The 17393-nt window shown below is 39.4% G+C and overlaps 1 protein-coding gene across 1 annotated transcript; it reads right to left on the reverse strand.

Moving 5' to 3' along the window:
* Positions 1-9136: 9136 nt before the first annotated feature.
* Positions 9137-10120, reverse strand: LOC110943586. The gene has a single exon (XM_022185327.1). The coding sequence runs from the start codon at positions 10118-10120 to the stop codon at positions 9137-9139; it is 984 nt and encodes a 327-aa protein (XP_022041019.1).
* Between the last annotated feature and the right edge of the window lie 7273 nt (positions 10121-17393).

Raw genomic sequence — 17393 nt, forward strand, 5'->3', positions numbered from 1 at the left:
TTATCATTTGTCCGTGGTGTCTTGGCGTTATTTTACTGTCTATATAAAATAAAAGATTTTCACCATTCATATCTCCACGGTCTATATGGAGACATGTTGGCTACCTGGTCGGGGGTTAAGGGAATGGTTTGCTAAGAGTCTTGTCTTGTTCAGTGTATAGATCCTGCAAGGAAATGGGTCAACTTTAGTAGGACCTCCTTCAATACCCACTGGTATTGGATGGAGGGGGTCCGAACTCCTTGATCCCCTCATATGTAATCTACTATTAAAACTTTAACCGGCTACTTAGGACTGTATCCCTGCTGACTCAGACTAATTAGCCGAGGGTAACGTCACCTTCACAAGAGGGGCCTACCACATGACGCATTAATAACTTAATTAATTAAATTATCTTTCAATAATCCAACCCTTTAGGATTGTATCCTTGCTGACTCAAACTACTGGGTTGAGGGTAGCGTCACCTTCAAAAGAGGGGTCTACTACAATAACTAAGATAATCTCTTAAAAAGTGCAAAAGTGCAGAAATAATCAAAGGTTACACTAAACACGAGTCGGATCCAAGTGATTCATCTTGCCTATTTGTTTTTGTTTTTGTTTTTATTTTTATTTTCCGCATTTTTAGTTTTTATTTTCTAGTTTAAAACATTTTTCTTAACTTTTGATTTGATTAGACGTTGAGGATAAACCGGTATTAAAAGCTCTTGTGTCCTTGGACGACCTCGGTATCTTACCAACACTATACTACGCTGACGATGGGTGCACTTGCCCATATGTGTGTTTGGTGTTAGTAAAATATCGTGTTTTATAAATTTAAAACTTGACTAACGTGTAAAAAGGGCTAAAAATATACATAAAAACCTATAACACCACACGCGCATCAGGTACCGTTTCAAGAGTTAAAAATCGATGACAAGTTGCAGTTTTTCGAAGAACCTATCGAGATTATGGATCGGGAAGTCAAAGTTCGTAAGCCTAGTCAAATCCTTATCGTGAGAGTTCGTTGGAACTCAAGACGTGGACCGGAGTTCACGTGGGAACGTGAAGATCAAATGAAGTCTGGTAAATCCAAGTCCAAGTCTGGTAAGTCTAAACCTGGTACAACTAATGAATTTTGGGATGAAATTCCCCTTCAAGTTGGGGATGATGTGGTACCCGGGGAAAATCCACATTCATCCTGATCCGACACTTCACCGCTTTTGTTCGACTTATCAAATTTCGGGACGAAATTTCTTTCAAGTTGGGGATGATGTGACAACCCGAGATTTCGAGACTTTTCCTTTACGCGTCACCTGTTTTGTAGTTCGACTTGTATTTTATCAGTTTATTATTTTGAATGATTAAGAATCCATAGTTGGTGATTTATTATTTAAAGTTTAAGTTAAGTGTTTAAAGTTAACATAAGTGTTTAATGAAAACATAAGTTGATTATGTCATTCGCCATGGGTGTTTCGCCACCAAAGCGTTCGACGAAAGGTGTTAAGTTTCGTCACCCACGGTCTAAACGCAGCCCAGCAAGGGCCCAACCCACTCCCTTTTAGAACGTGTATATGATAGTCGCACCATTGATCAGTTGAAACCCTAGACTTTCCCTAAACTTAGCGACGACAATTCCCTCATCTCCCATTCGAGACTCTCATCCCCTAGGCACCACCGATTTATACCACATCAAGGTTAATGTATAATCATTGTTACTGGATTAATTGTTGATGATTATGGTTCTGTTGCTATGATGTTGAATGGATTAGGGATTGTTAACAATAGTGTGAATCTGATGATTGCATGATAAGGTTTGATAGTTGATTCATGATTTCATGTACAAGCTAAATAGGTCATGAATGTGTACGTGCATATGGATTGATATGTTTGTGATGATCTAGTGTTACCAGTATGTTACATAAGAAGCTAGGGTTTGCATATTAAGGTTGTTGTCATAATGTAAACGATTCAGTCAGAATGATAAATTGATTGGTCATGTGCATATTTGAATTGTTAAATGCCATTGTTACGTGTTGTATGATTAATTAGGAACTGTAAGTTATTAGGGTGATTATTGTTCACGACGCACTGTGAGGAAGAAGGCCCTTGACGAAAGGTGTTGTGTTTCGTCAAGAAGGCCCTCGACGAAAGATGTTATGTTTCGTCAACTTGGACTCGACGAAAGGTGTCAAGTTTCGTCAACATGGACTCGACGAAAGATGTTAAGTTTCGTCAACATGGACTCGACGAAAGATGTTATGTCTCGTGAATACGGACTCGACGAAAGATGTTGTGTTTCGTCGACAGGAAAACCAGACAGAACGGATGTTTATGCTGAGTTTGAGTATGAATAACTATGTAATGAAAGTCTATTATTATCTGTTAAGAATATACATATTGACTGACTGAGGAAAACATGGTTTAGTTGTCATGAATAGTACACTTAAACTGTTAAACAATGTTGTGAAACGTATATGTGAATTGTGGAAACTTTATGAGTAAATAACTACTATGTTGCTTGTGTGCACACTATGATCATAATTTATACGTGAACCATGTGAATGTAAACTAATCATGTATACATGAATACTATAGGGTGTGACTGTTTAAGTGTGAACAAGTAACTAATCTTACCGGGCAAACCGAGGTGAGTTCACTACTCTTTTTCCAAGCATGCATCCCGGGGATGGATATCGGGTAACATTCCAGGGAGGAATGTCAGGTTATTGGGATGTTGGTTATTACACTCATTTCTATCGATAAGACCCCTTACATCTACCGATTAGTTGCCGGGGAGGCAACGAAGTTATTAGTTGATAGCGCTATTAGGTTTGGCACCCTCATACCGTACCGTGGAGGACGGGCGTAAACTAATTACCTTAACCACTTGACCAATGTTTTGATTGAGACATTGGGGTTGGACAAATAAATCTTGTAGCCATCTGCGGTAATCGAGTTAATAACAACATCAAATCAAATCATTGAACTGTTTTATACTCATATCTGGTAACTAAACGCGTTAACAAAACTTTGAACTCACCAGCGTCGTCTGACAGACTTGTCTGCATGCTTGCAGGTCGTTAGATTCTTGATATGGACTTGCTATCTGGGAGTGCCGGAGTGGTCATGGGTCGAGACTCTTGGATACTTGCTTCGTTGATTATGAACACATGTTTTGAAACATTTGATTTACAGCTTACATTATGCTTCCGCTAAACATCTACTTGATTTAACTTATGATTTCGATTTATATTTTGAAATGAATGGAATGTTTTATTTAAATATTATGCGTAGTTCAATGTGATTGGTGGCTTGGATCCTGGTAAGTCACACGCCTAGCGGGGGTTACCGCATGTGGTATTTTGGGGGTGTGACATGTATGGTTACTATTTGTTAGTTCGAGATTGAATGATGGTTACTGTTTGTTAGTTCTAGATTGAACGAAGATGTTAGTAATTAGTTAATCACAATTTTCTATAATAACCGGACATATTATGACTTTATTTTTTGAGTTTGCTCTTTTTGTCACCTCGGGTTCGAATTTAGTCACGATGGGCATCACACGTTAATGTCATCATCATAACACGTGTAATGAAGCCGTAAATGCGACGTTGCCGCTGCAACGCGCGACACATGTCAAAAATCTAGTTATCTTAAAGATAAATGTCGGTGGCTTTTGCCACCGACCAATTTCTCTATTTTTGTCTATGCATATAGAACTTTATCTAAAACTTTCACGAGTATTGACGTATGGCGTGGTGGTCAGCCCTCTATCTAGTCTACGTGTTGCTCGAGTTCGATTCCCACTACACCCGATTCATTCACTTATTTTTCCCTTTTCATCAGCTTCTTATATTCTGGGCCAGGCCCAAATTTCTACCTTTGTTCTTTTTCGTTCAATGTCACATAGTTATACTTTGGTTCTTTTTTGTTTAATGTTACGTAGTAATATTTTGCCGACACTTTCCTTTTAGTTATTATAATTTATATACAAAGCTTATCACATATAACCGGGGCAATGAGCTAGGGGTAAACTTCAACCCTTGATTATGTTTTTTTACGTTTCCAATGTATGATTTGGGTTACATATAAAGACAATATGATTGTACGTTATAAATTCGTTTACTTTAAATTTTGATCCAACCGCAATGCTATTGAGTTAAACTGGATACGTCAAAACACACGTTTTCGTATGGTTAACGCATGACATAACGTTTGGACTATTTCGCTCAATGTTTGCAATGTTCCCGCGCAGCAACGCACGCGGGTCTAAGTACTAGTATATATAATAGAATGAATAAATAAATAAAAGAAAAAAAAACATTACTAACACATGTTGGGGAATTTAGAATGCAACGGTTGATCTGAGAGGCGTGTAAACTTTCAAATTGGATTATTTCGGCGGTTCTCCCAAAATATCCAATGGGATACAACTTAGATTACGTATTAGAACTTATTATGTGTGTTTATGAAATTCATATGAACTAGAATCTTTGTAATAAGCAAAGGGATTTCGAATTAGAGATGCAAAAACGAGTAACTGCCTAAAGGAAGTTATAATTTAAAAGTAAAAATTACCTTCGAAATGCCTAATTTTTTTATTTTGAAAATAAGTCCAATTTCAAGAAAAATTGCCTCCAAAATGCTTTAATCGACCCAAGCCAGATTCTGCTGCCTCTTGGACTTTGCTCTCAGTGAGAAAACAAAGGCAGTACATATTATGGATAAGTGAATTAGGGATGAGATTGGTACAGTAGCCATACCAGTACCGAAAATACCAGTATCTAATTTGAACAAAACTGGGTACCAAATACCGTACCGAATATATTGGTATGGTACGGGTACGAGTACGGATATTGGTACAGGCATTCGGTACGATACCCGCTTTGGTACCACTTTGTTTTTATTTTAGTTTTTGAGCAGTCGTACTGTAACACCCCAAAGCTCGTATTTCAATTTTTATGTTCATTTTCATGAGTTTCTAGTATGAGGACTAAAAGTAGTAACCATTAGCTTAGTCATGTTAGAATGATAATAGTTATTTAATGAATACTTAAGGGGCTAAACTAATATATAACTAAACATAAGGAGGCTAAATGTGACATATGGGAAAGTAACTATAACCCTTGTGGAAAATTATGAACATTCAAAAACTTTTTCTTTTGGAAGTAATTCGTTAACCGATACTTAAACATAATCAGTTTAATGTAACGTACACACCGGGAAAAGGAAATAAGCTACACATACCCTAAATACCCTTTACATACCTTAGATATAAGTTTTGAGGGGTTAGGAAAGACAAAAAAACACATTTATACAAGTCCAGGGGCCATTTTTGACAAACTTCAAAAGTCTGTCCCAAGCCACAGCATATGGACCGTATGTACAAATCCGAACATTTTCTTATTCAATAAAATCTTGTATTTTAATTGCGCAAATGCATAATTTCAATCATTGTGCAATTTCGATCATTTTCGTGTTCGATAAAGTCTTATACTTTATTTATGAAACGCGTAACCATACGATCGAACGAAACCATATCCACGACATTTCCAGACAAAATCCAAGTTACACATGCCTTAACACCTTTATATAACCTAAATATTAGGTTAAAAGGGGTTAAAAGTGACAAAACGCTACAATACAAGTCCAGGGGCTAAATCTGCCAAAAGCTGAAACTTCTGCCCCTGACAGGGCCTTACGAACCGTAAAGGAAAACCCCATATGATCCGTATGGGATGCCCAACACATCAATATTGTTGGCAGCCTCTTGTTTCATGCCTTGGCCTCTAAGGTCGCGATTTTCCACTCTTTTACCTCCATTGGACATGTGTTATCACATTCATCAGATCGTGACACCTCAAGGACACTTGGCATGATCTTAGGAGCTCAAGAGCACTATAAATAGCCAAGAATTCTTCACTTTAACTTGCTCATTTTCTCACTTTCAATCTCCCACTCTATTGGAGCTTGTTTCCAGTCATTGGAAGCCTCCTACTGGAGCTCTTAAGTGTTCCTCAACACAAGTAAGTGCTCACTCCTAGTCTATTTCATTTATTTTAGTTATTTTGAGCTCAAAGTCAAACAATTTGACTTTCTATTTGACTTTCGGTTCTGGCCATTTTTGGTCAAGTCAAAGTTCAATTGAACCTTGCAACGTGATCGTAAACACGAAGGTTATAATTCCTTGCGATTGCACCTTCTGATTACCACGTTTACTAGACGAAGTGACGAGTCAAAGTTTTATTTATTAGAAGTCAAAGATGCGCATAAGTGCATTTTACGGCGAAATGGTTTTCGGGTATTAAAATTTAAAGTTTTGACACCAAATCAGTTTTATAAACATATGTTTTTAGAAAATATAAATAGAATCTTTTAATATGAGAATTATTTATTTGGTGGGTCCATTTGAAGGTTGAACGAATGAAAGTCAAGAAAGAGCATTGTGGATTTGCGGTGGATTTTTTTGAAGGACGAAACTTCTATTAAAATAAAAGAAAATCGGATCAACAATAATAAACTGGAACCGAAACTTATAAAATTACATCACGAAAATTAAAATCACACTACCTCTCCCAATCTAGATTAACATACTTTGATCTATTTGTTATCCAAAAAAAATGTATTTTCTTTTATGAGATCCGTCGGTCGGTTGAAGTTGACGAAGTTATCATTGAAAGTCTTCTCATTACTCGCCTTCCAAATCTCCCAAGCCGTGACTAAAAGGATCCCGCCAGCAATCTTCTTCCAATCTTTAGGCCCACTCATCTCCATAGCCAAGCCGAGAAGTTCTTGAATGGATAGATCCCTGTTAGGAAACAGTATGGATTTGCGGTGGATGTAATAATTCTTTTAGAGGTCAAGTTTTTTTAATTTTAAATATTATTTTTCTTTATATTAAAAAATGACAAAAAAAATACAAAACGATGATGAAATGGTAAACAATCAAGGTTTTCTCTTTTACATTGTATCGTAATTTTTTTTATAGGCTACCAAAACACGTAAAAGCTTTTCCATTGAATGATGTGGCAAAGCGTAGATCTAGGTTGCCAGATGGTCCTAAGGTTAACATTTTGTTGAAACACAATCTTGATATGTGTAAACATTGATAAAGGCATCGTGATGGGTGTAAATGTGTACATAGAAGGGTTTGCTTGTGCAAATTATTGTTTTAAATTTGTCATAAAATTGTTAACACTTTGACACAACTACACACGGTAACAAGGGCGGATGTATTATACAAGCAGCGGTAGCATGGGTTACCTCTCAACTTTGTCGGCGGAGTGTAAAATTGGTGAAAAATTTTTTTTTCTCTCAATTTTATGCATTGAGGATATCACTGAGCAAATATTAGGATACCCCTAGGTCCAATTTTTTTTTTTGGATACCCCTGATCTTGTCTTTTAGATCCGCCACTGCACGGTAAGATAAATTTGTCTATTGTGATGTAGTATAGTGTGGCAAAAAACCAAGTATCGTTCTAAGGACTCGATGGCTCTCATCACTCAACATTTGTTGTTGTTTAGTCAATAAATAGTATTAAGCTCCACCGCGTTGCGGCGGGATGTAAAACTGTTTCAATTAGTACCAATGTCACACCACCGCCAACAACCAGCACGTATTAATGTGAAGAAATTAGATCGTAACGTAAAACATATAAAATAATAACTAAGTCGACTTAGTACCCGCTCGTTGCGACGAATTTGTTATGATAAACGGGAAAAATGACGTAAAAACGTTGAACCATATACGTAAATTGCGTCGTGTTAAATCGCAAATTTAGAACGGAGTGTTACGAAACATAATAACGTTGAACCACGTACGCACATTGCACCGTGTTAACTCGCAAAATTTAGAATGAAACATAAAACAAAAAGAAAAATTGAAATATGATAAGTATAGGGGACCAAAGTTAAAAATAAAAAAATTGCGAGATTAAATTGTAAAAGATGAAACTTTTGGGTTAAAAGTGAAAAATTAAATAGTTTTGGATTAAAAATATAAAATCAAGGTTTTTTTTTTTTTTTTTTTTTTTTTTTTTTTTTTTAAACACCCATAAGCATAGTGTACAACACTTGATGCATAAATATGTTAGAAATTTATAGTATGCAAATATAGTTGAGTGGTTATGCAAGTGAAAGTAAATAACAAAGTTGTTGGCCCCAAAATGGATCTTGATCTCTAGAACGTGATAAACAAACTTGTATAACTTGAATAATAATCGAATGTATGTATGTATCGAATATGAGAGTGTATGTAGTGTATTACAAATGAAATCAAATGACCCCCATTTATAGTTTTCAACGGGTGCGACTAATAGACGTGTCTCTTCGTGAATAGACGTGTCCCTTGAATATGTGGATGAGATTGATCGTGAAGGGGTACGTTGATTTGTAGCAACAAACTTGAACCGGTGCCACCCTTTCTTTTCCTTCTTTGTGGCCGAGATCAAAAGGTGCCTCTCCAAGGGGTTTCGCAACCCTTGGGGTGGTGGTTATCAACTTCTGGTTTGCCACTTTCAGTCCCTGAACTTTATAACCGCCATACTTTACTCTAATTACCGTACAACCCTTGTACTTAAGGATGTGTAGAGATTAAGGGTTTCATTCACCCCCCTAATCTTGAACATCCTTGAGTTGTAGATCTTGAACTCCGAGTAGCTTTATCATCTCGAGTCTCCTCGGTATCTAACATTTCACATGGATCTTTTATTCTCGAACTTTGCTTCTCACGAACTTGCTTCACACTCGCCTTGACCGCACTTGATTTGTATCACATGAACCTCTTTTCTTGTGTAGTTGTCTCAACACGAACTTCACCCGGTCTTGATTAACTTGCCCACTATCATATCACATGACTTGCATCCATCTCGCATAGATTTTGGATAATCTAACTCACTTAGATTTCTCTTGCGGTTGAATCACACAACAATTTTGTTTCCTGACCCAGTCACAGGATACGCGCGTCTTCTCCTTGATTTATCTTATTCACGGTTGTCTCTCACAACGAGTTCTTCATTATTGATTGCTTGCCTCACGGATTCTTCACTTTTTCCTGATCCATTCACTAGATTGTTTTGTTGTACCTTTCACAGGTTATCTTCCTCCGCATCACACAGTTTTTTCCCTTTGATCGTATCACACGACCAAGTTTCACGTTTCTATTTCTCTTCAGCGTCTAGGCACATCAGAAGTGCCGGTTCATCATCATCTTCTTCTATTTCGACCAATAGTGTCTCACTTTCTTCGGTTTTCTTGGTTGGGCATTCATAGGCATAGTGCCCAAGTTTCTCACATCTATAGCAAGTGATTTTCGACTTATCTCTCATAGTCGGTGTCTCTTGCTTGCTATCATCACTTTGTGGTTTGTCGGTTCCTTCCGACTCATAAGAGGTGTGTCCTTCACCCCTATGTTGATAATTGCTTCTCCCTCGACCTCGTGATGAACTGCATCTCCCTCGTCCACGATTTCCAACATGTTGTCCATGACCCGCATACAAGAGTTCTTCTAGATTGTTCACGGGGCTTTCCTTTTTCTTCAACTTTAACCTTTCTTCATACGTTTTTAATCTTCCGACCGCTTCTTCTAGTGTCATAGTTTCTAGATCGGAGTATTGTTCCATGGAGGCGACAATCTGAGTAAACTTATCTGGCACTGCATTTAGGAGTTTGCGTACTAGAGTCGGTTGACTCAATGTCGTTCCTGCTTCAGTTGCCCGGGTAACGATACTATTAATCTTTGCGGTAAATGAATCAATAGTGTCGTCATCCTTCATTTGCAACAATTCAAATTCTGATAATAGCGTGTGCATACGCGCCTTTTGTACCCGCTCAACACCAACGTGTCTGACCTTTAGATTATCCCAAATTTCTTTTGCAGTTTTACAACTTGCAACTTGCAATACAACGTCTTCTGGTATTGCTTGAAACCGATATGCAATTGCAGACTTATCTTTCTTGGTGTCTACCGTTGCATTTTCTGCTGGTTCAATCGTTTCCCAGAAACCATTCGCTTCAAGAATCGTCTTGATACGAATAGCCCAAACCATATAGTTTGTTGGTTTCAAAATCGGACACTGAAACTGGGAAAGAGAATTTCCTTCTTTCTGTATTATTATCGGATTTTGTCCGGATGTTCCTGACATATCTTCCTGCCGAACAATCTTCACTCCTAATAATCTTTTTCTTGGTTTCAATAGATCTCAACAAACTCACGATTACCCGAATCGTGTAATAATCAAATAATCAACAATCTAATTCGCACTAAACCCCGGAATCAATAATCCTAGATTCCTAACCAATAACCCGGTTCAACCGTATCACCCTAGAACCGAACTCTTAACCAAAATTCTGAATTGAAACTTGCGAATTGAAACGAAATTGAAACCTGATCGTGAATTCCCTGCGATGCCTTGTGATTCCCACGCCTAGAGCCTGATGCTCTGATACCAATTGTTGGCCCCAAAATGGATCTTGATCTCTAGAACGTGATAAACAAACTTGTATAACTTGAATAATAATCGAATGGATGTATGTATCGAATATGAGAGTGTATGTAGTGTATTACAAATGAAATCAAATGACCCCTATTTATAGTTTTCAATGGGTGCGACTAATAGACGTGTCTCTTCGTGAATAGACGTGTCCCTTGAATATGTGGATGAGATTGATCGTGAAGGGGTACGTTGATTTGTAGCCACAAACTTGAACCGGTGCCACCCTTTCTTTTCCTTCTTTGTGGCCGAGATCAAAAGGTGCCTCTCCAAGGGGTTTCGCAACCCTTGGGGTGGTGGTTATCAACTTCTGGTTTGCCACTTTCAGTCCCTGAACTTTATAACCGCCATACTTTACTCTAATTACCGTACAACCCTTGTACTTAAGGATGTGTAGAGATTAAGGGTTTCAAAAGTTAGAATAATAAACATAAATATAAAGGAGGAGAAGGAATTAATCTAAGACAGATATCACTTTGGTTTCGAATTCTTTTGATATAAAATATATTATTTGAAATGTTTGAATGGAGTGGTAAACTAGGGTTTTCATCGTGAAATGAACAGACCACATTAGGTGAACACTCTTAAAACTCTTTATACATCGGTATACAATGGGGAGACGACACTCAGTTGCATCTCCCACAAACTTGTAATAGTAGAATGCAAAGCCCCACCATAACTGAAGACATATTATCAAATAACTTTTTTTCAAGTGTAAAATCAATAACTTTATTTCAAGTGTAAAATTTCATTCCATGGCTTGGGATAACCTGGGACTTATATAGTTACTATAAGCTTAGAAGCATCACCATGGAAAGGAGAAATTATCAATCCAAAACATAAAATCCAATTGCCTGATTATTGTCACTTTAATGGCCTTGAAATAGCAAACTAATCAAAACAACTTTATGAATTAAAACACTATCTACCATCTCTTGTGTGATAACCGTGTCTTGAATGGAGACCATATAAACCCGGAATGAATGCAATTGCCACATTAGGCAAACATGTACATACACAAGTTCAAAACTCAAATTAATTAAATTTAAGTGCTCATATTCAATAAAGATCAGTAATGGCTAAAAATTCAAATGTATAAAAACTTCATTGAACCAAACTTCAAATATTATAAAATAACATCAAGTTTCATTTACATCAAAGTAAGTGATACAAGAAGACTGGCCACAAGTAGCAATATTACAATAACCAACACTTGGTGGTTTAACCATGGTATGATCACCAGTGAACAACCATAGCCAAAGTGTGTTACAAAGCGCTTCTTGATTTTAGTTGACTACCTTTGATCGGTGATAGAATGGAGTAGAGGCGGGACTAGAACCAGTAGGGTTCCTCCCTTGGATGTTTTTAGTGTCCGTTGTGTTGGTGGAGGTGTGGAATGAGGGATCCAATGGAGGAGAGAACCCATCTATTTATAGTGCCCAAAATGATTGTGTACAACTGTGCTTTTTAATGCACAACCGTGCCATGGAATGCTATCCCCCCATCCATACTTGTACTTTTCTTTGAAATGGTGGGTCGGGTGTGCATGTGTGCATGCGCGAGTGTGTGTCAATGGATCATATTGACACGTCCATGCAAGGTGTCAACATGGTCATGCTTCGCCTCGTGTCGTGGTTCCGAGGCTCAGGGGCGAAGGTTAGAAGGGCCCGGGTGGGGGAGGGGGGGGGCGCTCGACCCCCACGAACTTTTCGCTCAATAGCGTTATGTATGTAGCTTTCATATAGAAATTTTTGGGTATATACGTTTTCGACCCCCAAGGAAGAATGCTTAACCGGTTTTGGTGATTAGGTTGTTTATCACCAAAACACCAAACAATACTGCCATTCCACAAATAATGGTATTAAGTGTCCAATCGTTTGAAAATGCATCCAAAAATGTCAAAATATTTGGATGAATATGCATAAAAAATATATAAATGAAGGCACTAAACATAGTATGTGGAAGGAAAAGGTTAAAGGTTAGAGTCTTTCTAAGTCACTAAATTGTCGAACTCTACTACATTCTTTCGGGGACGAATGTTACAGGGTGGTACTTACGAGGCTGCCAAGTCTTATTACGTAGTTCTAGGTCGTGAGGAACCTTGTTATGTTATTAACATGTCATAACGCAGCACTTATGAGGCTACCAATCACTGTATAATTACGTTATACAACTGATGATGATCACTCACGAGGTGAATGTCACCTAATTTTCCCCCTTAAATACTTACATCTCCCAATTATTGAACCTTGACCTTGCCATAAGAGATAATTCATGTTGACCACTAGGCTATAACCTAAGTGGCCTCTAGCATTACATGGATTCCAATAAAATGACCGCAGTTCTTGAATTTAGGTTTCGCTTGATTAAAAACTTCTGGAAATATTATAATTTGTTCAGATATTGGTTAGAAACTTACGAGAAATCAATTACAAATGCTAACCACAAACTAAAAAGTTGATTTAAAAACCAAATACACAAAAAAATTATAATTATTAATGATTTAAAGAATATATTTATAGAGGAAACTTGGAGTTTGAGAGTTGAGACCAAAACCAAAGATCATAAAACATGTGTTTAATTAGATTGAAATCGAAGTTTATAGAACTACTTAACAAATCATATGAAGTAAATAAATGATTATGTAGCCCAAATACTTAATTAAATTCGTCCCTTATATAAAATTTATTGATGTGTGTTTTTAATACTAGGTAATTATTGACGCATACAAACAAATTTAGTTAAGTTGCCAATAGTATTTTATCTAATTGATATGTACCAGGTGAGTCATCCAACTACGACACACTATTTAAATAAAAAAATAAAAATAAAAAAAGCACATGACAAAACTATCTATCCTTCAGTATATTTATTATTTTCGTCAAAAATCAGCTTACACACTCGGATTTCCGAAGAAGTATTATTTACCGATTATCAACGATATCGATCTTTACTGGCAGATTTTTGAAGCGTCAGTCCGTCGGTAAAGGTCGATTGTTTGTTTCATTGTTTGTTTTGTTTTGTTGCAATTAAAAAAATGTGTAAATAAATTCCGAACGTCACATATAAAGTATATTGTTCGGGATAATATTAAGACACCATTTGTTTTGGAAAAAAAGTAAGGACACAAATTATGAAGAAACACCTCTGTCGAATACCCAACCTCCGAATGACGTCCGTTGGGTCTTTGCTGACGTAGAGAGCTCCTGTCCTTGTTGGCTACAAAATAATAAACCGTTAGCCTTGCCACGGAGGACCCCGGGAGGGGGATCCGTGACCAAGCTCCGGCGTAAGAGTAAGTAAGCTTGCCGGATAAGGAAGAGGAACGTTTTCCGATGAAGATATTCACCGGAGAGTTCCTATCTTGGTGTGAATCTAATTAATGTGTTGTGTGTAGTAAATACAAGGAATTTTGGTCGGAGTTAATGAGGGAAATAAATGAGAGTAGTTAATGAGAATAGTGGCCGGAGATGATAATACCTGCCTTTGCCTCATCCTTGTGTCCTCTTATATAATAGCATTCCCTTATCTTCAAGAGAGATCTTCCCATACTATCTAACGGTAACTATATTACCTTGGGAAGGTCAGACACGTGTCTGACCTCCAACGGTGTGATGCCCGTCTTCATTAATGCATCGCCGGGCAAGTACCGTGATAGTGACCGAATGCCTCTCCTATCAGACATTAAATGATCCTGCAACCTCTTAGCTGTTTTCCCGCTTAAATTTAGAAGGGACCTTGGTGAGCAAGGATAGTTCGTTTAGTGGGCCTTTTAGTATTTTTGGGCTTCCAAAGAGAAAGGCCCAAAGCGGGCAATGTGGGCTCCCACACAGGCCCGTCGTCAAGTCATCTTTAGTCCCTGGTTCTGAGACCTGAGGCTCATGATCCGGGGCTGAATTACAACCGCTTAAGAGAGGCGGTTTCTCTTTGGGTGGGCCCACTCCTGATCAGTTGCTATTTGCAGTTTTGATTCATCATTGGATCGCCGAATCAACTGTAGCGGGAGTTAACCCCCTAGTTGCACGTGCCCATTTTTGAATTTTGAGAGGACTGCTGATGTGACAGTTACTTGTACATCAGCAGTTATCTTCTTTAAATACATCCTTTAATTTCCTCCGATTTCTCATTCAAACCTTTCCATCTTCTTTCTTTCTCTGCAACTATTCTCCCTCATTCACCATTCTTCTCAACCATGAGCCGCGGTGGCCGGTCATCAATAAGGTCTGTCCTAACGATGAAGGATCTGAAAACCTTTGTCGAAGCTTACAACATTCCAGATCAATTTTCCCCTTCTTTACCCGGCCCCAACGAATCGGCAGAATGTACGCCGGATAGAATACCCATCTATACCCTTGCCTTTTCTTCCTGTGGGGTCCGATACCCCCTTTCTGCCTTCAAGATCTCCCTACTCCGTCACTTTGGCGTGCATTTCTCGCAGATTCACCCTTTGGGGTTCATGAGGGTAGTCCACTTTGAACTGTCCTGTGCCGCGATCTCGGGGGAACCCTCTGTTCCGTTGTTCTGCATGTTTTATCAGCTGATTTCCGATGGTGATTGGTTCACATTCGCTAAGCGTCAAAACAATGTTTCGAGGCCCTGTTATAGCTTTATGCCAACTTCGACCTACCCAAAAGACTGGAAGTGCAGGTTCATATTTGTTTCTGCGGCTATGTTACCGGAGTCCCCTGTTCCCAAAGATCTTGACGCTGCCATTGAGGATGTGGTCCCTACCCTTTCTGCGAGTGAGACTGTCCAGTGGAAAAGAATGTGTGATAATCCGACAAGGGCTTTTACCTTTTCGGAAGGGATGCTTGCTATGGGTGGTTTGAGTCCTTCCTACCCAGTTCGTCCAAGAGCCTTCTTTGGCAAGAAAGGTACTTTTTGTTCTATGTTTGTTTCTTATGGTCATTTTCTTTTTTCCTTCATGCTTTTGGGGACCCGTAGTCATCTTTGGTGTCTTGTGTAGAGATAACTTTGTGGCGGCTTCTTCAAGGTGATTCCAAGGACGTGAAATATGTGGTTGATAATGAGATCAATCCCCAGCTAAATGAAGAGGCACAGGCTGCGGGGGGATCCGTTCAGGTAGGGGGCTCTGCTGCTATGGGTGGATCCGAGGAGGATCCTTCTGGTGGGGAGGAAAGCTCTCCCGACCTTCCTCCTGTTCATCCCTCCGGCCCAAGCGACGACGAAGAAGTGGAGATACAGCTGGTTCGTAAAAGGAAATCTGTCGGCCCTCATCCGGCTCCTGCACCTCGCAACATTCGCCAGAGACTTCGGAGTGCTAGTGGTCAAAAGCTCCCTCCTTCTTCCAAGGCTGCCTCTGACCTTCCTCCTGCTGGAGTCAAGGGTTCCCTGTCCAAGCATTTGAAGTCTTCAAGCTTAGTGAGTGCTCCGTTATTGGTGAGTAGTCCTTTTTCTTCTTCTCTTTATTCCTGTTATTTCTGACTTGCTCTTTTCTCTTAGGGGAGCTACCGGGAACCTATAGAAATTCCCACTGGCCCTTCTCCTTCCCGAATCCGGGACAAAGCCTCAGAGGTGGGGGTAGCCCGTTTTTCCCCGGCCTATGAGCTTTCTCCTTTGCATGCTACTGGGACTAGTAAACCTTCTTTTCAGGAAGGCCTTGCCTACCGATCCCCCCTTGCCCCTTTGTTTGCTGATGCTCTCCCCTGCACTTATGTTCCTAAATGGAAGGTGACCAGCTCTTCCGTGATTGGGACTCCTGAAGCTGCCCGGGACTTTCTGAGTCATGCTGTCCCCCCTTCACATAAATTTGTTAATTCTGCCCTGAGGGATGATCTTTTTGAAGATCGGTATAGCATGTCCTTGTGTGAGAGTTTCTTTAGGGGTGCTGGGATGCTGCAAAGGATTGATGACCTGAGGAAAGCAAATGAGGGACTCAAGGCTGAGCTTAAAGCTTCCCAATCGGTTGCTGCCGGACTTAGGGGCCAGGTGGTTGATGCTGAGAGGAGGCTACAGGAGGAGAAGGTGCGTAGCATTCTCCCCTTCCCCTCTTTTTTTTATTTTATATATACATGCTGCCATATTCACTGGTTCTTTGTCTAGGGAGCTGGGGCTATACTTGAGAGGAAGGAGCGGGCTTGGGAGCATGAGATGTCATCGTTGATTCCGGAGAAGGAAGAGCTTGCTGCCGAGCTGAAGCATGCGAAGGAGGTTGGCTCCGTTTCCTAGGAGCAACTTAACACTATGTATGCAGATTATGGGATAACCTCAGATGACAACCAACGGTTGGCTGGGGAGAAGCACTGGTTGATCACTGAAGGTTTTGGAGCCTTCCTGACCGCTGTTGCTCAATTGGAAGACTTTAAGAATGGTTTGGAGGAGATTTACAGGGCCTATAGGGATGTTGGATATCAAGCGGGGTTGAAGGATAGCTATGCTTATTCTGCCCAGGGCCTGGGCAGGAAAGAGACTCCTCTTTACAACTCCAAGGCAAAGAAGAAGTTGTCCAAACTAAACGAGGAGTTCGGTCATAAGACCCCAACTGTCCTTGCCAAGATTCTTGAACATCCCATGATCTCAATTGCTGAATTGAAGGCCTTGTTCTCCTCCGTTGGTCCCTCGTCTCCGCCGTCTCTTTCTGGGGGTGATCCCCAGTAAATTCTGAACATTTGACAAGTTTCGATATGGTTGTAATAACTCTAACTTACCGTAGGATGCTCGTATGTTTGACTTTATTTTGGATGGTCCTTCGTGTTGGGGACCATGTTGATCGCTAATCGTATGATCTATGGTTATGTATAGCTCCTCTTCGGCTTGCTTGCCTTCTTCTTGTCTTGTTTGTTTTATTTTGCAGGGGCTTATATCGGAAGCTAGCTTGGTGGTTCCTTGGAGATTTTCAAGCTGCTTTGGCGAGGAGCTATGTCTTTACTTTGTCTTGCCGTGTCTGTAATAATCTTTTTGGCTT

This window comes from Helianthus annuus, chromosome 5 (genome assembly GCF_002127325.2).
Source record: "Helianthus annuus cultivar XRQ/B chromosome 5, HanXRQr2.0-SUNRISE, whole genome shotgun sequence".
In the NCBI taxonomy this organism is placed as follows: Eukaryota; Viridiplantae; Streptophyta; class Magnoliopsida; order Asterales; family Asteraceae; genus Helianthus; species Helianthus annuus.

What these genes read in the sequence shown, in the direction of transcription:
- LOC110943586 (XM_022185327.1), bottom strand. Translation starts at nt 10,120, where the DNA reads ATGTCAGGAACATCCGGACAAAATCCGATAATAATACAGAAAGAAGGA.